The 24,868-nt window shown below is 45.1% G+C and overlaps 1 protein-coding gene across 3 annotated transcripts in view; it reads left to right on the top strand.

Annotated features, from left to right (window-relative positions):
- Window positions 1-24,868, top strand: part of LOC112234949 (RNA binding protein fox-1 homolog 3-like) — a 485,643-nt gene that overhangs the window by 194,181 nt on the left and 266,594 nt on the right. For all 3 annotated transcript variants that reach the window (XM_042307223.1, XM_042307224.1, XM_042307221.1), the window contains exon 5: window positions 22,466-22,549. In XM_042307223.1, coding sequence (XP_042163157.1) covers window positions 22,528-22,549 — 22 coding nt within the window. In that variant the 5' untranslated portion in view covers window positions 22,466-22,527. The remainder of the gene's footprint in view (window positions 1-22,465; window positions 22,550-24,868) is intronic.

The following is a 24,868-nucleotide window of genomic DNA, read 5'->3' as shown; positions in this document are numbered from 1 at the left end:
CCCCCTCTCTCTCTCTTCTTCCCCCCTCTCTCTCTCTCTCTCTGTCTGATTTAATATCTTCTAAAGCTGAGTCTTTTTCCTACTGACTAGAGGAGAAGTGTTAAGGTCACGCTCCAGTAGGGAGCTCTTATCCCGTTGTGTTGCTTGACAATTGATTTAGTTCATTTTAGTGAAGGACGCAGGAAACATTGTGTGTTAGTGTACCATTTTGGACACTGCTCCTTGCTGAGCTTGTGTCAATGCCTGCATGATGCTGTATGTGCAGCGTGGGTCGCATTATAGATCCCAATGTGACATGTTTGCCTTTGACTTTTTCTAGAGAGGGACAGAGTGGGGCGGTTCTGGAGCTCTGGCTGGAGGCTGAGCAGGACTGCAGCTTGGGCTGCCTGGGCTGGGGTTGGTTGAGGACAGCAGGATTTGTGTGAGATCACAACATTCCTGTCAGTGCAGAGACATCTTGTGGGCAAAGCCTTGGTTGCAGTTCTGGGTCTGACTATCATAGAAAACATGTTCCAGCTGAATATATATACAAAGTGAAGCATTAAATGGCTGTATTCTACCTGGGTATATGAATGGTTTCCTCATGAAGAGTCACAATATATTGATTTAACAATAAATATGTACATGTACTAAATGTTTAAACACGTTGGTCTATGTTGGAATGTATAATTAGTTAATAAACCATTTAAAAATATGTCAACTAGGCCTAAAATATACTACAGGAATTAGAAGAAATTTAGTACACATGTTGTCACATATAATTTCTATCGCTATCTTACTAGAATAGTAGAAGGACAAATTGAAGGTTCAGCACCTGATTGATCCAGGCAAAACAATGCACGTAAGCAAGAGTTCCTTTGCACAGACTTTTTCTGTGTTGCTAGATTACCAGCCTCTCTTTTCTACATTTCCAGCAGTCACACTCTGTCCCCCTCATCACATGATTCAAAAACATGTTTCAAAGGCAGTCAGATTCATTAATGCAGCCGATGACTAAATGACATTGGCTGATCTCAATCTGACAGTTTTCATGGCCACAGGAAGACCACAAAGCTTCTTCCAGGAGGTTTATGGTTTTAAATGAGGTTTATGGCTTGGATGTTCATTCTTGCTCTGCCATTCTATTCCATTAGGTCACACTGTCCAGCAGATGGCAGCAGTGACTTGGAGACGTGTCTATCGTGATCAAGCTGGAAAAGAAGCACACCCTTGCACTGTGTCTGTGAGAATAAGGGATATAGATACTGTTTTTTATATTATATTATTAGCCTCAAATCTACATAGAAAGATGGTGTTGAATGTAATTGTGTTGTTTCAACTGAACTGAATAACATGAACTATTTTGCTCTTAGGAATGTTACAGTTTTGACTGTGTGGAGCCTATACATGTGTATCTAAGAAAATAATCAATGTGCTTTTTGTATTCCAACTTCACTCATTTCTCTTCCTCATAACATATAATATAGATATTACTAAATGGAGCACAATAGTTTGGTCTCCAGTTATTGTTCCAATAACATACATACAGTATGAATACATCATCAGGTGCATGTTGCTCCTACAGGTGTATCCAGTGTTTCAGTAGAACTGGACTAATCTATTGTATTTTAATTCCCATGTTAGATTACTCTTCCACTTGGTTGGGCTGCCTGGTCTCATTGACCTGATGTAACATAGTAAATGTAAATCCAGGACACTCAAATTAGTATGATGTGTTACGTTTGGTATGGTTACATAAGACAGATGGTTACTTAAGGGAAAAAAATGAACTAACCCTTACCTTAACCCTTTTAGCTAACCCTTACCCTAATGCTTTAACCTAACTCCTAACCTTAACCTTAACCCTAACTCCGAACCCTAACCCCAAAATGTAACATTGTACATTTTGCAAATTTGTAACATATAATATGAATTGTAATTCGGAACATTTCATATGAAATGAGTGATCGAGATCCACGAAACGTAACATATCATACGAAATGAGTGATCGAGATCCACGAAACGTAACATATCATACGAAATGAGTGATCGAGATCCACGAAACGTAACATATCATACGAAATGAGTGATCGAGATCCACGAAACGTAACATATCATACGAAATGAGTGATCGAGATCCACGAAACGTAACATATCATACGAAATGAGCGATCGAGATCCACGAAACGTAACATATCATTCTAAATGTGTGCCTCGGATTTATGTACAGAATTATATGGGAGGGCATGTGTGTGTGGTTTGTCCCTTTGCAACTTGGTGAGCAGCACCCTTAGTTCTGCTTGGATGGAGGTATGAAGATTGGTTGGGTTTTGGGTGGGAGTGGGGGGGGGTCATAGCCAACCTCAATCATCTGAGGAGATGAACAGTAAACAATGCAGTGAGTGACTTCCCCAACCAACGCCTGCATCAGCATCACGTCCTTAGCTTTCTCCTGAATAAACACCCACCTAATTGTTTCAGGAGGAAATAGGCAGAATCCCTCTTTCCCTGTTCATTAGAAAACCCTCTTAATCTTAAGAAGAGCACACGTGGCTTTGAGATACAGACTGACAAATTAATTACCGGCTAATTCTCACTTCTCTCTCCACTTGTTTGAAACAGGACAATATAGTTTTTTTGTTCTGGTTCTGTCGTACTCCTCGTCCTTACATTCATTTAGTTCCCTCCTTTGGCTGATAGATAAAACATGTATTTATTCATTTATTTGTCTCTCAGGTTTTTCCCAGCTACCCCAGAACATCTGCTCTTCAACACACAGAGTACCGTTCAAACAAGGAAGTATGATTTGAATGTAAATCACTCATTCAATCACATTGCGATTATTATCAGTTACACATGTAAAAACAACACTATTAATACAGTGTTGAATTAAGTGAAAACACTTCTTTTTTTATTGTTTTATTTGTCAGGGATCATGTACAACATGCCATTACACCAGATTTAGCTAGATAGCACATTTTCATCTGTAGTCCCTGGGTTGAATTAGTGGTGAATGAAACTATAATAATTCACACCAGGAAGAGGTCAGCATTGATTCAAGCTACTTAGTAGGTAGCTAGTATTAGTCATGCCATTCTAGATATTCCTCTGTCTTTCCTTAAAATATCTAAATGTCACTTCTGATCCTGAGTGGCATTCAACACTAGTGAAGCTCATCAATTCTCAGTAGTGTAGTTTTAGAAATAGGACTATGTGTCACGTTCGTCGTATGAAGGAGACCAAGGCTTAGCGTGGTATGCGTACATTCTCTTTCATTTAACAAACGAAACGTGAAGCTATACAATATAGTGCTGACAGGCAACTACACATAGACAAGATCCCACACCAGAAAGTGGGAATAAGGGCTGCCTAAATATGATCTCCAGTCAGAGACAACGATAAACAGCTGTCTCTGATTGGGAACCATATCAGGCCAACATAGACATACAAAAAAACTCTAGACATACAAAAACCTAAAGTACCCACCCTATTCACACCCTGACCTAACGAAAATATATAGAAAACAGAGACATCTAAGGTCAGGGCGTGACACTATGAGTACTTTTTACTCCAAAGGATCAGGGTGATGCCTTCTTTCTCTGGGCTCTCCTGTTGTTGCAGTGCTGCAGTAAACACAACACAGTGGGCAAGCCTGGAGGAGCAGGGCTAGCCTAGCGGATAGGTTGGCTGTGGGCTGGCCAGCTCAGTGGGCTTGGCGTGGGGCTCTGTCTGATGATGGCGGTGGTGGGGTCGCCAGGGAGCCCCAGCACAAATGAAAGGTTAAGTAACGGAGGCATGCGAGCTTGTCATCACATTAGTCTGGACTCCCTGTAAATGTGAGGATGCTGCTGTCAGCCCCCGTCACCGTGCAGAGCAGAGCCAGTTCTCTGGATAAAGTGCTCTTCCGACTGGAGATAATTGAAAATCCAAAAAGACTTGGGCTAATTTGATTACGCCGGGCAATAGCTGAATTGTTCCCATTTGAAAGGGATTTGATTATGACATGCAGTAAATTGTTGTCGAAACTGCAGGAGCTATCCATTCTGATGAGGGGATAATGCTGGAGGGGAGGAGTGGTGTGTGTGTGTGTGTGTGTGTGTGTGTGTGTGTGTGTGTGTGTGTGCCTACAAGTTCTTAACCGACTACTGACTCCCTTAACTTGACCTAATGATGTACAGTGACTTCATGTGGAGGTGGGATGATAGACAGAGTCCTTCTCTAATCACTTAATAAATGTTAGGTTGTGTACAGTATCAAGACTCTTTATGTGGAAGTGTTCACAGCTATGTATTTCTCCCAAGGACAACACAAAGGACCCAGTCATCACTGTTGGACTTTTACTCTGACCATTGTCTGAAATATCAGCTGTGTCCTTTAGAAGCCTGTCGTAAAGCCCAGACACCAGACGTGTGTAATATGTGTTCCCTCATGCAGCCCTCCGTAGAGGCCTCACACTCTACCTATCCCACAGCCTTTGGGCTGTACATTTGTATGAGGGATCCCTGGTCATTCAAGGCATTGACATTTGAGTGGACATTAGTGAAATCACAACTGCAGACGAATGACATACAGCCTCACTCTGTCTCTTTGTGAGGAGCACGTAACGCTGTGCAGCCACAGGGTGTGGCCAGGAGGGAGCAGTCTTGTGCCTGTGCCTGTGTGTTTGTGTGTGTGTGTGTGTTTGTGTGTGTGTGTGTGTTGTGTGTGTGTGTGTGTGTGTGTGTGTGTGCGTGTGTGTGTGTGCGTGTGTGTGTGTGCGTGTGTGTGTGTGTGTGTGTGTGTGTGTGTGTGTGTGTGTGTGTGTCCGACTGCACGCATATAATTGCGTGACTGTGTATACATGTGCCTGAATGCGTGTGTGTGTGCACGCTCATGTGTGTGTGGTTTGGATGTGTTCGAGAGGGCATGTGTGTGAGTTTGTCCCTTTGTATCTTGGTGAGCAGCACCCTTAGTTCTGCTTGGATGGAGGTATGAAGATTCACAGTGGGGAAAAGCGTTCTTTGTAAGGCAGGCTTTACCCAGTGAAGTGTCCCCATTTGAGACAGGGCACCCAGCTTATCCCCCAAAGCACCTTTGACTGGGCCGGCTCTGCTTCGCTCCACTCCCAGCCTGCGTTGGCACAACCAGTGGGCATTCACACTGACCCTGGCACAGATGAGTCATACACACACTCACACACACACACACACTCTCTATTTAAACGACTGTGTTAGGACTTCCTCTCAGTGTAAGACCTTGTCTGTTTCTATTCAGTGGTGTTGAATACATAGCATACGAACTATTGCATAGATGTTTGGAGCGTGTCTGTGTGTGCCATAGTGGCAAGAAAATACGACTGAATTATGTTTATTTATTTTAGTCCTTCAGGGTAACTTTCCTCTTTCATTTTGGCTCTGAGAAACAGCAAGCGGGTGCCACTGTGGTGGGAGAGATTAAGTTAGCATTGATCGCTTTATTGGTGTGGTTGGGTTGTCTCTCGTCTGAGGACATTTGATGTAAGCACAAACATTTGTCTTTCTTCTAGTCTCTATCTCATCCAGAGATCATTCCTTTTTTACGTGCACAGTATAAGGTGCAGAGGAACTGCAGAAATGAGCAGAAGTCTTGTGTTGATCTGGCTGTGCTCCTGATGTTGTCTGGACATAAGTCAGCTATTATCACTCTCATTGGAGCTGTTGCATGCAATGTTCCAATTTTAATCAACACCTAATTACATATAATAATGCACATGTTCCTAATTGGCAATTACTATGTAGTCTGGCCCAACCGGTATGGATTCAACGTGTTTATTGGCAACAGCTCTGCTGCGTACTTTAGGATCTACCATCGATTCTGAAAGTCAATCACCAGGCACACATTACAGTTACTTTTTATGAGAGCTCTGCAACATTATGCAACTCTTCTTTTTCAGTTTGATGCCTCTTTCTTTGTTTATTGTGCTGAGCTGATGCTATCCCCCTTGGACCTCATTGTGGATACGTTTGAGTGCGTCAATACCATAGTCTTTTGGCATCAGCCATCAATAGTCTGCCCATTAAAATGTGGAATTGCTTAACGCAACACAGCAAGATGCATTTCGCAGCATGGGGACGGGTATTTGCAAATAGATCAATGGCCTTTTACTGCTTTCTGAAACCATTGTCTGCCAGCAATTGGAAATGTTTTGGAGAGTATAGGGAAGGCAGGAAGAGAGACTCAGGAAGAGAGACTCAGGGAGAGAGACTCGGGGAGAGGCGAAGTGCCCCGACGCACAGACAAATTAATTAGCCATATGAAGGTCTGTGAGATTTGTTTTTGGGCCATTATCAAGTGACATTGCAAATGGTTGTTCGGCCCTCTCTAGGTAATGTAGCCTAAATAATGTCTGGCCCTGGCCATCATATGGATCATTAGCAGCTCGCCATGGGACTCTGGTCCTCTGGAGCTGCCCTCGTGGGGGCTGCTGGTGGCGCTGCAAGGGCTGCCCTTGCCAAGGGAGTAGAGGGAGGTAGGTAAGGGATGGAGGGGTGCCAGCCCACAGAGAGGGGAGAGCAGGGGAAATGCCTGTCACTCATTAGGGGTGGCCGCTCCACTGTGGAATCTTCTGAACAGGAACAGTCTCCAACACCCGCAGTCCCAACAGCAGCAGCTCCAGCACTAGTCAGCCAGCAGAGCAATAGGAGAGTGTGCTGTACATTCAGTACATTCAAGATATACTGTTAATACAAGTATGACGTGCAAGTTGTAACTTAATGTGGACTATTGGAACTGTGTATAGACATGGAGACACTGTGGTGGTGAGGTGTCCCTATCAGAATGGACATGGAGACACTGTGGTGGTGAGGTGTCCCTATCAGAATGGATATGGAGACACTGTGGTGGTGAGGTGAGGTGTCCCTATCAGACTGTGGTGACGAGGTGACGTGTCCCTTTCAGAATGGACATGGAGACACTGTGGTGAGAGGTGATGTGTCCCTATCAGAATGGACATGGAGACACTGTGGTGGCGAGGTGAGGTGTCCCTATCAGAATGGACATGGAGACACTGTGGTGGTGAGGTGTCCCTATCAGAATGGACATGGAGACACTGTAGTAGCGAGGTGAGGTGTCCCTATCAGAATGGACATGGAGACACTGTGGTGGCGAGCTGAGGTGTCCCTATCAGAATGGACATGGAGACACTGTGGTGGTGAGGTGAGGTGTCCCTATCAGAATGGACATGGAGACACTGTGGTGGTGAGGTGTCCCTATCAGAATGGATATGAAGACACTGTGGTGACGAGGTGACGTGTCCCTTTCAGAATGGACATGGAGACACTGTGGTGACGAGGTGATGTGTCCCTATCAGAATGGACATGGAGACACTGTGGTGGCGAGGTGAGGTGTCCCTATCAGAATGGACATGGAGACACTGTGGTGGTGAGGTGTCCCTATCAGAATGGACATGGAGACACTGTAGTAGCGAGGTGAGGTGTCCCTATCAGAATGGACATGGAGACACTGTGGTGGCGAGCTGAGGTGTCCCTATCAGAATGGACATGGAGACACTGTGGTGAGGTGTCCCTATCAGAATGGACATGGAGACACTGTGGTGAGGTGTCCCTATCAGAATGGACATGGAGACACTGGTGGCGAGATGAGGTGTCCCTATCAGAATGGACATGGAGACACTGGTGGCGAGGTGAGGTGTCCCTATCAGAATGGACATGGAGACACTGGTGGCGAGGTGAGGTGTCCCTATCAGAATTGACATGGAGACACTGTGGTGGCGAGATGAGGTGTCCCATGGATCTTTCTAGACTTGCTGCTGCTCTTGACACTGACCAAGCTAATAATATGCCTTTGTCTGAATTCAATGTTTTACCTATATTGGTTCCACTATTATAGAAGATAATGGAATGGGACAGTTTTATGTTCTTTCTTTATGAGGTTCATAGCAAAATATGAGAAAAGAAAGAAAACATTTAACTTAAACCGTTTGTTCAATTGTCTTGTCAACAAACAGACAAACCATTTTATTTCCCTGTATCTTTTGAATGTACTGTGCATAGCACAAACAAAAATGCATTTTTCCACCAAAATGAAAAAACCCAAACAACAAATTGGCAAGGTGCTGATGGGTTTATTGTACAGAGACCTTGCATAATGCCCCGAGTCAAAAAAGCAAAGTGAAATTTCCTGTTAAATATGCAAAATCCCGCCTGTCTATTGAATGATAATGGCCCAGCACCTTGTCGCAGGGTTGCTGACTCCGTTGGCTGGCCATCAAAGGCCTGTTGACTAACTTTGAAAAGACCTTGTGTTTCCTGACTCTGGGCTTTCCAAGATTGGACAAATGCAGCAAAAGAGGGACGAGCGAGGGAGCGGAGCACCAGTCATGACAACCCAGAGACGCCGGAGGGACAGGCGCCTTTGAAGTGATAAAGACCCTTCTCTTTCTGCTAGACAGCCGTCCCATGAATACGGACCGACTGGCAGGACGCTGTCATGGGTTCATGTTTATAAAATGGCTGTGCTGTTTGTTTACAGCACATCCAAGGGGTCACATTGCTACTGGAGTTAAACTCTTGAATGTTTTCCTGGAAGGTTCTGAGTATCCGTCCATGCTGTAGCAGCACAGCAGCTGTATGCTGGATGTTCCTCTGTGTACCACTGCTGCACTTACTGTAGTACCATTTAGCATAATCCTTAGTCTCACCATTACATAAAACAAATACATACAGTTTTAGTCGGAAGTTTACATCATCTTAGGTTGGAGTCATTAAAACTCGTTTTTCAACCACTCCACAAATTTCTTGTTAACAAACTATAGTTTTGGCAAGTCGGTTAGGACATCTACTTTGTGCATGACACAAGTCCTTTTTCCAAAAATTGTTTACAGACATATTATTCACTTATAATTCACTGTATCACAATTCCAGTGGGTCAGAAGTTTACATACACTAAGTTGACTGTGACTTTAAACAGCTTGGAAAATTCCAGAAAATCATGGCTTTAGAAGCTTCTGATATTTTGCGTCAATAGGAGGTGTACCTGTGGATGTATTTCAAGGCCTACCTTCAAACTCAGTGCCTCTTTGCTTGACATCATTGGAAAATCAATAGAAATCAGCCAAGACCTCAGAAAAAAGACCTCGACAAGTCTGGTTCATCCTTGGGAGCAATGTCCAAACGCCTGAAGGTACCACGTTCACCTGTATAGTCATCACCAAAAGTTTTGAGAATGACACAATATGAATTTCCACAAAGATTGCTGCTTCAGTGTCTATAGATATTTTTGTCAGATGTTACTATGGAATAGTGAAGTATACTTACAAGCATTTCACAAGTGTCAAAGGCTTTTATTGACAGTTACATGAAGTTTATGCAAAGAGTCAATATTTGCAGTGTTGACCCTTCTTTTTCAAGACCTCTGCAATCCGCCCTGGCATGCTGTCAATTAACTTCTGGGCCACTGATGGCAGCCCATTCTTGCATAATCAATGCTTGGAGTTTGTCAGAATTTGTGGGTTTTTGTTTGTCCACCCGCCTCTTGAGGATTGACCACAAGTTCTCAATGGGATTAAGGTCTGGGGATTTTCCTGGCCATGGACCCAAAATATCAATGTTTTGTTCCCCAAGCCACTTAGTTATCACTTTTGCCTTATGGCAAGGTGCTCCATCATGCTGGAAAAAGCATTGTTCATCACCAAACTGTTCCTGGATGGTTGAGAGAAGTTGCTCTCGAAGGATGTGTTGGTACCATTATGTGTTCTTAGGCAAAATTATGAGTGAGCCCACTCCCTTGGTTGAGAAGCAGCCCCACACATGAATGGTCTCAGGATGCTTTACTGTTGGCATGACACAGGACTGATGGTAGCGCTCACCTTGTCTTCTCCGGACAAGCTTTTTTCCGGATGCCCCAAACAATCGGAAAGGGGATTCATCAGAGAAAATGACTTTACCCCAGTCCTCAGCAGTCCAATCCCTGTACCTTTTGCAGAATATCAGTCTGTCCCTGATGTTTTTCCTGGAGAGAAGTGGCTTCTTTGCTGCCCGTCTTGACACCAGGCCATCCTCCAAAAGTCTTTGCCTCACTGTGCATGCAGATGGATTCACACCTGCCTGCTGCCATTCCTGAGCAAGCTCTGTACTGGTGGTGCCCCGATCCCGCAGCTGAATCAACTTTAGGAGACGGTCCTGGTGCTTGCTGGACTTTCTTGGGCGCCGTGAAGCTTTCTTCACAACAATTGAACCGCTCGCCTTGAAGTTCTTGATGATCCGATGCAATCGGTGCAATCTTACTGGCAGCATTATCCTTGCCTGTGAAGTCCTTTTTGTGCAAAGCAATGATGACGGCACGTGTTTCCTTTGCAGATAACCGTGATTGACAGAGGAACACAATGATTCCAAGCACCACCCTCCTTTTGAAGCTTCCAGTCTGTCATTCAAACTCAATCAGCATGACAGAGTGATCGCCAGCCTTGCACTCGTCAACACTCACACCTGTGTTAACGAGAGAATCACTGACATGATGTCAGCTGGTCCTTTTGTGGCAGGGCTGAAATGCAGTGGAAATGTTTTTGGGGGATTCAGTTCATTTTTATGGCAAAGAGGGACTTTGCATTTAATTGCAATTCATCTGATCACTCTTCATATTGTTCTGGAGTATATGCAAATTGCCATCATTCAAACTGAGGCAGCAGACATTGTGAAAATTAATATTTGTGTCATTCTCAAAACTTTTGGCCACGACTGTACATACAATAGTATGCAAGTATAAATACCATGGGATGACGCAGCCGTCATACCGCTCAGGAAGGAGACGCACATTCTGTCTCCTAGAGATTAACATACTTTGTTGCGAAAGGTGCAAATCAATCCCAGAATAACAGCAAAGGACCTTATGAAGATGCTGGAGGAAACGGGTACAAAAGTATCTATATTCACAGTAAAACAACTCATATATCGACATAACCTGAAAGGCCACTCAGCCAAGAAGAAGCCACTGCTCCAAAACCGACATAAAAAAGACAGACTATGGTTTGCAACTTCACATTGGGACAAAGATCGTACTTTTTGGAGAAATGTCCTCTGGTCTGATGAAACAAAAATAGAACTGATTGGCCATAATGACCATCATTATGTTTGGAGGAAAAAGGGGGAGCCATGCAAGGCGAAGAACACCATCTCAACCGTGAAGCATGGGGGTGGCAGCATCATGTTGTGGGGGTGCTTTGGTGCAGGAGGGACTAGTGCACTTCACAAAATAGATGGCATCATGAGGAGGAACAATTATGTGGATACATTGAAGCAACATCTCAAGACATCATTTAGGAAGTTAAAGCTTGGTCGCAAATGGGTCTTCCGAATGGACAATGACCCCACACATACTTCCAAAGTTGTGGCAAAATGGCTTTTAAGGAAAACAAAGTCAAGGTATTAAAGTGGCCATCACAAAGCCACTTTAAAGCCCTGACCTCAATCCTATAGTGCATTTGTGGGCAGAACTGAAAAAGCATGTGAGAGCAAGTAGGCCTACAAACCTGACTCCGTTACACCAGCTCTGTTAGGAGGAATGAGCCAAGATTCACCCAAAATATTGTGGGAAGCTTGTGGAAGGCTACCTGAAACGTTTGACCCAAGTTAAACATTTTAAAGGCAATGCTACCAAATACTAATTGAGTGTATGTAAACTTCTGACCCACTGGGAATGTAATGAAAAAAAATAAATGCTGAATTAAATAATTCTCTCTACTATTATTCTGACATTTCACATTCTTAAAATAAAGTGGTGATCCTAACTTACCTAAGATAGGGAATTTTTACTAGGATTAAATGTCATGAATTGTGAAAAACGGAGTTTAAATCTATTTGGCTAAGGTGTATGTAAACTTCCGACTTCAACTGTATTTAATAACACAAAAATGGAACCATGTAGTGAACAAAAAAGTGTTAAACAAATCAAAATCTATTTTATATTTAAAGTAGCAGCTCTTTGCCTTGATAGCTTTGCACACTCTTAACCAGCTTCACCTGGAATGCTTATCGAAGCAGTCTTAAATTAGTTCTCATGCGTGTCCAAACTTTTGTCCGGTACTGTGTGTCACATACACCAGATAGGTGTAGTGAAATGTGTTGTTTTACAGGGTAAGCCATAGCTGTACGGTACCCCTGGAGCAATTAGGGTTAAGTGCCTTGCTCAAGGGTACATCGACAGATTTTTCACTTTGTCAGCTCGGGCATTCGAACCGATGACTTCTCGGTTATTAGCCCAACACTCTAACCACTAGGGTACCTGCTGCCCTAATCCTGATTTGGCAGAGCATGTCCAAACAAAGACACAGTCAGTCTGCATCCTGTATAATGTGTTATGCAGCTGGTATGTCACATGTATTAGAGGCGTAATGAATGGCCTGTGTAGCTGCACTCGGCATGAAAAATGTGTGGGGCTCTCTGTAATCAATGCCGGAGCAATGTGAATTCATCAGGCCATTATTCTATTACGCTAATCATCTGGAGAAGCCGAGACAAACTACCAGCTCCACTCATGACATTGATCATGTGTAGGTATTCTATTAAACCTAATAATACACTTTCTTTTGGTTAAATCACCCCTGCACATTCCAATACCAAATGACTTCTGTTCATTCTATTAAAGTGAAACTACTCTCAATTATGTATCATAGTCCTATTTGCTGATCCTAATAGAGATGAAACACTTTCATTTTCCCACTTAATTATTCATATTTAACAAAGGTGCTGCGCCATCACACTCCAAAAGAGGCCTCCTCCTCTCCCGCACTCCTTATCTTCTTCTTCTTCTTCTTCCAGTCCCTCCTCTCTGTAGCATGGCAAGCAATTGAACATAATCCGTTTGAGTCCGTCCTTTGATGAAGAATGTGTTTTATGTTGACAAAGTTTTATTTGGGCTCCTCAAAAGAATCCACCTGATCCTTAGTGAGGAGTCATTTTGAATGGGTTTATTTGGAATGAATATGTCTCATGGCTGTTTGTAATGCTGTGTGCCAAGGACAGTTAATTGAAGGTGAGTTGATAATGGCCCAGCTGTCTCTGTGTTGTGGCCTCTCTCTGTCTACCATGTGTTCTCTGATAAGTAAATCCACTGTTTGGCCTGGCAGCGATGGACTTGTCACTTTCATGTCGCAGCCTATGCTGTGTGTGTGTGTGTGTGTGTGTGTGTTTGTGTGTGTGTGTGTGAACCATTGGATGCTGGTCAACAGGGGGAGTAGGGTAGTCTCTGTAACACTCCGCCACAGCCACACCTCTTTACACCGGGCTTTGGTTCAGTTCACTCAGAACAGCCATGTCAGCCGCCCTCTGCCCTGACTGCCTAACATCAAACCCAGTGTCCAGAAATGCCCCCTACCTAAGTGCTGCTCTCCACCTCCCCTCTCTTCTTCTGCTTCTTTGACCCCACCATTCTCTCTCTCTCTCTCTCTCTCTCTCTCTCTCTCTCTCTCTCTGTCTCCTTCCCTCCATCTCTCTCTCTCTCTGTCTCCTTCCCTCTATATCTCTCTCTCTCTGTCTCCTTCCCTCCATCTCTGTCTCTGTCTCTCTCTCTCTCTCTGTCTCCTTCCCTCCATCTCTGTCTCTGTCTGTCTCTCTCTCTCTCTGTCTCTGTCTCTCTCTGTCACCTTCCCTCCATCTCTCTCTCTCTCTCTCTGTCTCCTTCCATCCATATCTCTCTATATCTCTCTCTCTCTCTCTCTGTCTCCTTCCTTTCATCTGTCTCCTTCCCTCCAACCCTCTCTCTCTCTCTCTCTGTCTCCTTCCCTCCATCTCTGTCTCCTTCCCTCCATCTCTCTCTCTCTCTCTCTCTCTCTCTCTGTCCCCTTCCCTTCATCTCTCTCTATCTCCTTCCCTCCATCTCTCTCTCGCTCTGTCTCCTTCCCTCCATCTCTCTCTCTGTCTCCTTCCCTTCATCTCTCTCTTTCTGTGTCTCCTTCCCTCCATCTCTCTCTCTTTCTCCTTCCCTCCATCTCTCTCTCTCTCTCTGTCTCCTTCCCTCCATCTCTCTCTCTCTCTCTCTCCCTCTCTCTCTATCTATCTCTCCCACCCTCCGTTGTGTTGTGATTCATTAACATGTCTGAAGTGGACATGGCGGCGTGGACTGGAGGAGCGTCATCTGAATCAATGCCCCTCGCCTCCCAATCTGCCCTTTATCATGTTAATATGATTTCCATTGATGAAACACTTTTTCAAAATGGCATCCCTCTATGGTTTTACATATTGGCTTTTTAATTCAAGGCCCTCAGTGCCGCATCTTTCTTGTTGAGAGAGAGAGAGACAGAGAGAGAGAAACAGAGAGAGAGACAGAGAGAGAGAGCGAGCAGAATGAAAATGAGACGGATGTTGCTTCACTGAGGAATTGACTGCGGGGCTGTCTTTCTGTGCGTGAGTCTGTGTATGTGTGTATGCTTGTGTGAGGGTGCACGCGCATGTGTGTGATGCATGAGGGACAGTGTTTTTCCTGCTCTGTCGCTGATGGAGTGTGTTATGTCGTTAGGCCCAGCTCAGAGCAGAGCAGAAGTTCATCCAATAGAATGGCAGTATGTCTGCCTCTATAGGGCCAGTGGACCAGCCCTACTAGTGCTAGTTAAACAGTTCTCATGGAGAGTAGTGTGTGCCTTGGCTGGCCTGTCACTCTCTCTTTCACAGCTAGCTAATGTCCTCACCACCAGAACACTTTCAACTCCACTAGCCAGTGTTGCTACAAGTGTTAACAGTTTGTCTCAACAGTGAAGTTGCAGGAACAGTGTACCACAGTAATGCGTTTTAGCACTTAGATTTACAGACTTCTACGCATTCTTACGGAGAAGTATATGTGCTGGCCTTACTGGAGTTCATTTAACTCCAGGGGCCCTGTTGAAGAAAGCGGCAAAGAAGCATATTTCAACTATTATCTCCAAACATTGTTTTATGGATCAAATGAATCCAAAAAAGCATTGGTATAGTGCAAGACATGTTCTATTTTGGCCTAGCTGGAAACCGCCAGTACTAGACAGAGTTTTACATCTCACCACCTCAGAAATGATCAATGTCTATGTCCGTTAGGAAAAATAACTGCATCGTTATTCTGATCGGATTATGACTCCTATGAGCTCAGAAACCATATGCAGTATTTAGAGGGTTATGAAAATCATTACCTTCTTCCTTCAGGCGATTACCAGTTTCCATAACAACCCTTAATGAACACTCAGCCAATCACCTGATGCCAACCTGATTAGCTGCTATCGATTCATGTGCATCATCTCAGTCATTCTACAGTCATAACCACCTTGAAGTACGTTCTAGGCTGTCATTACGGAGTTGACACCAGTTACTGTATATATACATTGTCTTAGCTCTTGGTATTGACTCAGAGCTTGGAGGGACTCTCCATCATACATCTCTAGTATCTCAACAGAGAGCTGGGTAGATCTGTGTTGAGCTCACTGATTAAGCAATGGCTCTTCCCTCTGTTGCAAACGACAAGCTGCCAGGGACTTTGGTTTTAAATTGTGCAATTAGTGATCTGGCATGCTTTGCTTGGCTTCAGCAAGACTCAAATCCCAGGCCAGCTCCTCACTGATGCACAGTCGACAACAAATACTCCAGGAGCATTTTTCCGACAAATTTATCAGAGCCCGAGCTTTCAACTTACTTTCCGGCTACACTAACCTCGCTCAAATGCTTAGTTATTTACCATTTTACAGTTGGGTAAACAGTAGTGATAGAGGTATGGTATCGGGTGCAGTGGCTGTAATGATATTTCACATTCAGAACAGCAAAACTCCAGCTACAAGGTGAAAGTAATCATTATGATGTTGGTACACCAGGCCTAGTCTGGGAATATCATGCCAGATAGACAGCCAGCAGCAGAGAAATCAAACTAGGTGAAATACAGGGTGTAACCGATTACATATCGTATGCAGAACATTCTATGCATAATGTGGTCCACAAAGGAGTATGAAAGGAACGGAGTATGTCACATAGGTTGTGGGTCTACATACCGGATCAGTTCTCCCTTGACCATGCCTCCTCCAAAATTGGACTCTATTACGTAAAATAGTTGTGAAGGTTGGCATTATATATATATATAACTTAACCTTAGATAACATTAAGAGAGTCTTAGATAATAGCTTTAATATTTAATTTCCCCTTTGAAGTCATTGCCGGGAACATTAGAAGTTCAACAAGAATTTGGGAGAACTTGTTGTCACAAAAAGATTCTTTTGACATGTATTTTTAATCACTAACTTGTTTGAGTAGAATCTTGGCAGCCTTCTAAACTGCTTTCATTTCTGCAGTGGTTTGATTCATGACTAAAGCCAGGCATCAGAAGCCTAGAGTCTGACCAGTTGGGATTTCATGTGCCTTGCTGATAGATAAAAAACTTGCAAAGTTGCAAAAGAAAATACTCAGAGTTACAAGTACCATTTCCCCATGCATTCACAGCTTCACACTACAGCTGGGTGCTAAACATCCTGTTTCACGTAGACAAAAATGTTATTGGGAACGGCATCACGCTTTATAAGTAGATGTTTCATTGTTACCACTGCTGTATTTGTAGTGGTAATTAACATTCGCATGTCTATATTTCGTTAACCATTGCAAATGAGATGCATTTCTCTGCTTTTCATCAGGGACAAAACAACAGTATTTTTCTCTAACTCATTTGAAAGGAGCTGATATATTCTCTTCTACATGTATACTATGCTATAGCCTGCAAACCAATGGTATTCAACCCAATGGTATTCAAACCAATGGAATTCAAACCAATGGTATTCAAACCAATGGCATTCAAACCAATGGTATTCAAACCAATGGCATTCAAACCAATGGTATTCAAACCAATGGCATTCAAACCAATGGCATTCAAACCAATGGCATTCAAACCAATGGTATTCAAACCAATGGCATTCAAACCAATGGCATTCAAACCAATGGCATTCAATCCAATGGTATTCAAACCAATGGCATTCAAACCAATGGTATTCAAACCAATGACATTCAAACCAATGGTATTCAAACCAATGACATTCAAATCAATGGTATTCAAACCAATGGCATTCAAACCAATGGCATTCAAACCAAAGGTTTTCAATCTTTTTCCCAATAATTTCTCGCGACCCCACCCCAAATCTAATGACACAACCAAAAAAAAATTGAATTTATTGTTCTCAAAAAACATATATTTTTCCAATGGAGTTCCCCAGCAACCCCTGAATACCCCTGCTGTAAAGGGATCTAGAGAGCTAGACGTACCGCACAGGTACCACAGACATTAAATGAGAGAACTGATAGACACAAACTATTCTCTGAAAACATGACTGCCATGCAGCCTAGACACAAAGATATCAACACAGGATTTTAAATCGCATCTGATTAAAAAACATATGTACAAAATGAGATTTTGTTAGATGAACATGTATAAAAAATGGAGTCATCCAACACCACAACCAAAGTTTTGACAATGTCCTTGTATATTCTTCACACATCCAGTATCAGACACTTTTCCCTTGTCCTCAGCTATGTGTAGTCCAATCTATGATGTAATGTCCAGAGGGGCTCCTGGGGTTTTGGACTGTAGTAATGCAGTGAGGAGGGAGCCCAGTGTGTTTGGACCACTCGGTCCTGCTCTGTTCCCCTGCTCTACTCCCAAAGCAAACATAGCAATTACAGCCGCTGTCAGTCAGTGTCAGACACAGCATCGGTGATCAATTGTGACCACTGGACCCTGGATATTAGATGTGTATGTATCATAGAACATGCAGGGGAGGTAAATCCTCCCCCAGCTACGTAGGTCTTCCAGGTCTGCCGTTCACTCTCCTCTCCTCCCCCAGCTACATAGGTCTTCCAGGTCTGCCGTTCACTCTCCTCTCCTCCCCCAGCTACGTAGGTCTTCCAGGTCTGCCGTTCACTCTCCTCTCCTCCCCCCAGCTACGTAGCTCTTCCAGGCCTGCCGTTCACTCTCCTCTCCTCCCCCAGCTACGTAGGTCTTCCAGGTCTGCCGTTCACTCTCCTCTCCTCCCCCAGCTACGTAGCTCTTCCAGGCCTGCCGTTCACTCTCCTCTCCTCCCCCAGCTACGTAGGTCTTCCAGGCCTGCCGTTCACTCTCCTCTCCTCCCCCAGCTACGTAGCTCTTCCAGGCCTGCCGTTCACTCTCTCCTCTCCTCTCCTCCCCCAGCTACGTAACTCTTCCAGGCCTGCCGTTCACTCTCCTCTCTCCTCCCCAGCTACGTAGGTCTTCCAGGTCTGCCGTTCACTCTCCTCTCCTCCCCCAGCTACGTAGCTCTTCCAGGCCTGCCGTTCACTCTCCTCTCCTCCCCCAGCTATGCTCTTCCAGGCCTCCGTTAACTCTCCTCCTCCCCCCCCAGCTACGTAGCTCTTCCAGGCCTGCCGTTCACTCTCCTCTCCTCCCCCAGCTACGTAGCTCTTCCAGGCCTGCCGTTCACTCTCCTCTCCTCCCCCAGCTACGTAACTCTTCCAGGCCTGCCGTTCACTCTCCTCTCCTCCCCCAGCTACGTAGCTCTTCCAGGCCTGCCGTTCACTCTCCTCTCCTCCCCCAGCTACGTAGCTCTTCCAGGCCTGCCGTTCACTCTCCTCTCCTCCCCCCCTCTACGTAACTCTTCCAGGTCTGCCGTTCACTCTCCTCTCCTCCCCCAGCTACGTAACTCTTCCAGGCCTGCCGTTCACTCTCCTCTCCTCCCCCAGCTACGTAGCTCTTCCAGGCCTGCCGTTCACTCTCCTCTCCTCCCCAGCTACGTAACTCTTCCAGGCCTGCCGTTCACTCTCCTCTCCTCCTCCAGCTACGTAACTCTTCCAGGCCTGCCGTTCACTCTCCTCTCTCCCCAGCTACGTAGCTCATCCAGGCCTGCCGTTCACTCTCCTCTCTCCCCCCCTCTACGTAACTCTTCCAGGCCTGCCGTTCACTCTCCTCTCCTCCCCCAGCTACGTAGCTCTTCCAGGCCTGCCGTTCACTCTCCTCTCCTCCCCCAGCTACGTAACTCTTCCAGGCCTGCCGTTCACTCTCCTCTCCTCCCCCAGCTACGTAACTCTTCCAGGCCTGCCGTTCACTCTCCTCTCCTCTTCTACCCTCTCCTCTCATACCCTCCATCACCAAATAAACAAACTACTCAATGTTTTGCTTCCACAGTTCCTTTAAAATATCTACCTAGTCTCCTTCATTGTGCAAAACCTCTTTAGCAAAAAGCACCACGACTCTAGTCGCCCAGTAACACAGCAATGTCTTTGTATCTCTGGCGTATCTTTATACCATTCTCCCTCAGTGGTAGTGAGTCTCTCATCCCCCCACTGTATAGAATGAGATACACCACATCCATACATTCACACACAGTCTGGAGGGAGAGAAGAGAGGCTGTGTGTCTGTCTCAATCCCCAGCCTGGAGTATACAGTGTAAGTTAACAGCCATACACACTGACCTCAGAGCTGTTGTTTAATCATCAGGGCATTTTAATGGCTTGTCAGAGTAATGAAATATGGTTGGAGGCTACCTGGTGCAAACATTACTATAAATCCCTCTCACACAAGCTGACGTGGGGCTTAATGGTTATAAATCATCACTTTAGGGAGAGAAAAATGACAGCTATTAAAATAATGAATGGGATGATTAATTTTTCACATTAAAGATTAAAAGCTATGAGAGGTATCATTAGATATTTGAGCTGCCGTAAACGTTTGAAAGTGAGAGCTTATTTTCCGCAGTTTATGACGCCCTCCGTTTCTTCATTGTCATCCAGGTTTCTGCCCAAGTTGGCTGTCTGGGCTGCACTGACAGAGGAGAAGCCTTGAAGAACAGTCATGGCTGCAGGCAGTACAGGGCCTCCACAGCCACTCTGCAGGGGCTCCCCAAGGCTCTCACAGGCATCTTCAAAACCTCCCAAATTATTTCACCCCTCTAAAGCTGTCAGGGCTGACTTAATAGGAACCAGAGGAAGTGATAGGGGGCTAGTTTGGGGTTTGATTAAATCATGTTGTCATGTTGGAAGGCTATGAGCTATTAGCTATATAATATTAGTGGGTAACTGTATTAGCAACTGATTATTCAGCCCTGTGCATACATGACATACTTAGGGAGAACGCATATGCACACACATGCTCAGTGGGCTTACATAAATCCCCATGTATAGACAACCAATGACAGGCTCTCTCTATCTCGCCGATGGCTCCCAAGAGAAGGTGCTTTATAGCACAACAATTCCTAATTCAGCTTTCACTTCTATGGGACCTGCCATGTTGTTCACACATATGGTATATCACCCAAATTGCAAGGCAAAAGATTAGAGGGAGAAGCATAATTAGAGCATTAATAACCATGGATGTTAGGGAACATAAGTAATTGAGTTTTTCATGATGAATGGGAATCCAAACAAGGCAGGAGAGAGTGAAAGGCTCCATTAGATATTCCAGGCATGGTTCAGTCTCAGTAGAGGCGTGTATATCACACTTTTCCCACTGTTGCCCAATTATTTTTGTGTTCCCAGGCAATGATAGAATTGCTTGTCCAACTGCAGCCTTCAAAGGGATAATCTAATCGCCTCATTGAAGCAAAGGCTCCATTTGTTGGCACCGAAAGAAGCATTGGTTAGTAAAGTGATCCGCTCAGAACAGAGCCAGGTATTTGTTTAGCTAACTAACTTATTTACAAAGCAGTGGGACATTTAAAGAACTCCTCTGGCATTCTGTGTGCATAGTTCCTTTTTCATTTAGGATTCTCTCACTCTTTCTCTCTTCCGTTTTTGATTTCATCCCCTGTCACCGGAGACAGTTGTGATGGGTGCCCACACCTCCTTCATGTGTTTCCAGCCCTTCTCTCTGCTTCGTCTGCTAATGATCCAGGGAGACCAAATACAGGGCCGCGCTGGAACAAAATGGCCGCCAGAGCTGCCCGCTTATATCTCAGCCTTCCCTCCCCAAATCAATTCTGACATTTAATTCTGCCCTTATAGAAGGTAATGGTGCATTCAGGGGTTGTTACCGATAATGTTGAAATGGTATTGCTTGGCTTCACTGAACAGACGAACTCTAACCTCTGCTGCTGAATGGTCTTTTGGTTTTCCCGCACCAGGTTGCCTTGCTTGCGATCTTGTGTTTTCTTTATGAATATCGGGCTTAAATGTTGATATTTACCAAATTAAATATCTTTGTTGGTCCATCCGAGGAAACATCCCACTGGGCACACACTGGTTGAATCAACAATGTTTCCACTTAGTTTTAGTGAATTTATGTTGAACCAATGTGGAATTAATGTTGAATTGTGCCCAGTGGGATATGTCTCGTCTTGACAGAAAAGCAGCCATAGTTCTTACCAGCCCCTCTCTATTTCTAGCAGCAGAACTCTTTAAGTCAGTTAGTCAATATGTTGTTTCTAATATATTATTTACTGGCTTTGACTTGTTGTGTATCAGAATGTCATGAACAACTGGTTCCGTTTTTGCAGTCGTAATCATGTTGAGAGGAATCACAGAGCCAGATGTCGAGGACTCATTTTACAGTGTTTATGCTTTCCTCCAAGTTTATGTCAAATTCATCCATTCCCTGGTTTATTTATCCCCATTTGTACAGTCTCAACAATTAGTCAATTCCCAATCAACAACAGAGAAGAAATTGCTTTTAATTACTTTTGATAAATGACTAATTGTGTTGGCATGGCTCCCTGCAAATGCTTAATTGGGAGGAGGGCGGGGTGAGAAGGCGGGCTCAGCGAGATGGGATTTCTGGGGGATGAAATCAATGCAGTTTTCTCTGTGGTTCACCGGCTGGGCTGCTGGGCTCCAGCCAACCTGAGGCCTGCTCAGATACACAGCTCAGCAGAAACATTCACAGTAGGAGAGCACTCACACACTTAAACAACACGCACGCAAGCAGGCAGGCAGGGACACACGCGCAAACAAATAAACACACACACATTTGACTCGTTGAAAATGTCTGAGAGGGGCCTCCCGGGTGGCGCAATGGTTAATGGCGCTGCAGTACAGCGCCAGCTGTGCCATCAGAGTCCCTGGGTTCGCGCCCAGGCTCTGTCGTAACCGGCCACGACTGGGAGGTCCGTGGGGCGACGCACAATTGGCCTAGCGTCGTCCGCGTTAGGGAGGGCTTGGCCGGTTAGGGATATCCTTGTCTCATCGTGCACCAGTGACTCCTGTGGCGTGCCGGGCGCAGTGCGCGCTAGCCAAGGTTGCCAGGTGCACGCTGTACCCTCCGACACATTGGTGCGGCTGGCTTCCGGGTTGGTGCGCGCTGTGTTAAGAAGCAGTACGGCTGGTTGGGTTGTGTATCGGAGGACGCATGACTTTCAAACTTCGTCTCTCCCGAGCCCGTACGGGAGTTGTAGCGATGAGACAAGATAGTAGCTACTACAACAATTGGATACCACGAAATTGGGGAGAAAAAGGGTTAAATTAAATTAAAATTTAAAAAATGTCTGAGAAATGTAAATGTCTGCAACTGCCTGCCTTGGTCCTCCTGTCTAAACTGAGGATGTGTTGCCTTGTGTCTACAGGGTTCGTTAGTATCAACAGTGAGTGAATCACCCAGCTTTGGCCCGTCCGGCGTTAACTGTACATGGAGACCCCCAGCTGGGCAGGTACGTCCCTCTGCCTCTCTCTCCAACACACACACACACCTGCTCTCTACCTGCCTCTCTATTACACACACACACACACACACACACACCTGCTCTCTCTCTCTACCTGCCTCTCTATTACACACACACACACACACACACACACTCTCTCTACCTGACTTCACACACAACACTTGTGGGGACATACAACATACAATTCAGTCCCATTCAAAATCTTATTTTCTTTAACCCCTAACCCATACCTGTACCCTAACCTCAACCCTAACCCTAAACAAACCCTAGCTCTTAACCCTAGACCTAATTCTAGCCCTAGCACTAATTCTAACCTTAAGCCTAAACCCCCTAGAAATAGCATTTGACCTTGTGGGGTTAAACAAAATGTCCCCAGTTGGTCAAATGTTTGTTTGTTTATTATACTTGTGGGAATTCTGGTCCAACAAGTATAGTTAAACTTGTCCACACACACACACACACACACACACAGACACGCACACACATGCACACACATGCGCACAAGCACACGCAGAAACACACACACACACACACACACACACGCACACACACACTCTTATACTCTCTCTATTACACAAACACACACACACCCATACTCGCTCTCTCTGTACCTGTTTTCTCTGCATGTGTGTATCCTCTGTCATTATACCTTTGTGTGTACTTCTTTAAAACACCAACTTCAAGACAGTCAATCAACCTGATGTGGTCAGATAGCGGAAGACTAGCTCGGCTCCTCCACAAGGCTTTCATCCATATGGCCGTGGCCCAGGCAGGCGCCCATGTGTGTGTTTCCTGCTCCCCTGGCTGGCCTCGCAGGAGCCATACAGCAGGTGGCATTGAGGATCAATGGGCCTTCTTCTCTCTCCTCCCCTCTCCTGCCCCTCTCCTGCCATATATCCTCTCTCTCCTGCCTCTCCCTCCTGCCATGATATCCTCTCCCCTCCCCTGCCTCCCCTCTCTGCCATGAGATTCTCTCTCCTCCCCTCTCCTCTCCTCTCTCCATGCCAGTTACTCTCTCCTTTGCCCTCTCTTATCTCTCTCCTCCCCTGCCTCTCCCTCTCTACCATGCCAGGTCACTCTCCTCCCCTGCCTCTCCTCTCTCTGCCATGAGATCCTCTCTCCTCCCCTCCTGCCTGCCTCTCCCTCTCTCTCTGCCAGAATTCTCTCCTCCCCTCCCCTGTCTCTCCTCTCTACCATGAGATTCTCTCTCCTCCCTGGTTAAATCCCTCTCTGCCAAAGGTGATATAAAAAATTTAATAAAAATCCTCTCCCCTCCCCTGCCTCTCCCTCTCTACCATGAGATTCTCTCTCCTCCCCTCCCCTACCTCTCTCTCTTGCTCTCTCTCTCCTCACCTCCCCTACCTCTCTCTCTCTAGCTCTCACTCTGCCATTACCTCCTCTTCTCCTCTCTCTCCTGGTTAAATAAAGGTGATATAAAAAATTTAATAAAAATCCTCCCCCCCCTGCCTCTCCCTCTCTACCATGAGATTCTCTCTTCCCCTGCCTCTCACTCTCTGCCATGAGATTCTCCCCTCTCCTCCTCACCTCCCCTCTCTACCATGTGCCTCCTCTCCATGAGATTCTCTCTCCTCCCTCCTCTCTCTCTCTGAGATTCTCTCTCTCCTCTGCCATTACCTTTCCATTACCTTTCCACAACCTCCAGCCTCTAGCCTCCACTGGCGAGGGCCAAGAGGAGTGCCCATTGCACCTTACCACATCACACTGGGATAAAGAGTGCTGTTTTCCATTAGACTAATTGCTTGGTTATAGTTCTATATTGTTGCGGTGATCAGCGGTGTGGTGTGGTAATGATGGACATCCAGTGCTCCTGTGCTAGCTGGTGGGTGTTGTGTTCCCCCCCTAACTGCCCTCACACAGTGCTGCTAACTCTGCTCATACATGAAACAGGAGCCAAAATGCAGCTTCACGCTGATAAATAAACAAGTGTAAACAAAAAGGCTCCCCAAATGTTTTGATATAAGATTTTAATCAAATTGCTTCATCTATTTGCATTCTCAACAGGTGCAACATTCCAATGATTTATGAAATAAACACTCGAGTTCTAGAGCCTGTTCATTTGCCTCTGTTTAAAACAGACAATATGGTACTAATTGGCTCTAATTTACCGTGGCCTCCAGTTAGACTTTCTTATATGATCACGATATAAGTATAATGAAAATCTGTTTTGGAGGCAGCTTGAGTCTCGTCCCCTGTCAAACAGAGCTCATTGACTACAATATTAGATTTCTCCCTCCTGCGCACTTTGTTCTTCTCTGTGTGTCAGCAGACCTCTGAAGAGCTTCTTTT

This window comes from Oncorhynchus tshawytscha, linkage group LG27 (assembly GCF_018296145.1).
Source record: "Oncorhynchus tshawytscha isolate Ot180627B linkage group LG27, Otsh_v2.0, whole genome shotgun sequence".
Lineage (NCBI taxonomy): Eukaryota > Metazoa > Chordata > Actinopteri > Salmoniformes > Salmonidae > Oncorhynchus > Oncorhynchus tshawytscha.
The sequence above is the reverse complement of the archived record's forward strand: the minus strand, read 5'-3'. Positions and strand labels throughout refer to the sequence as shown.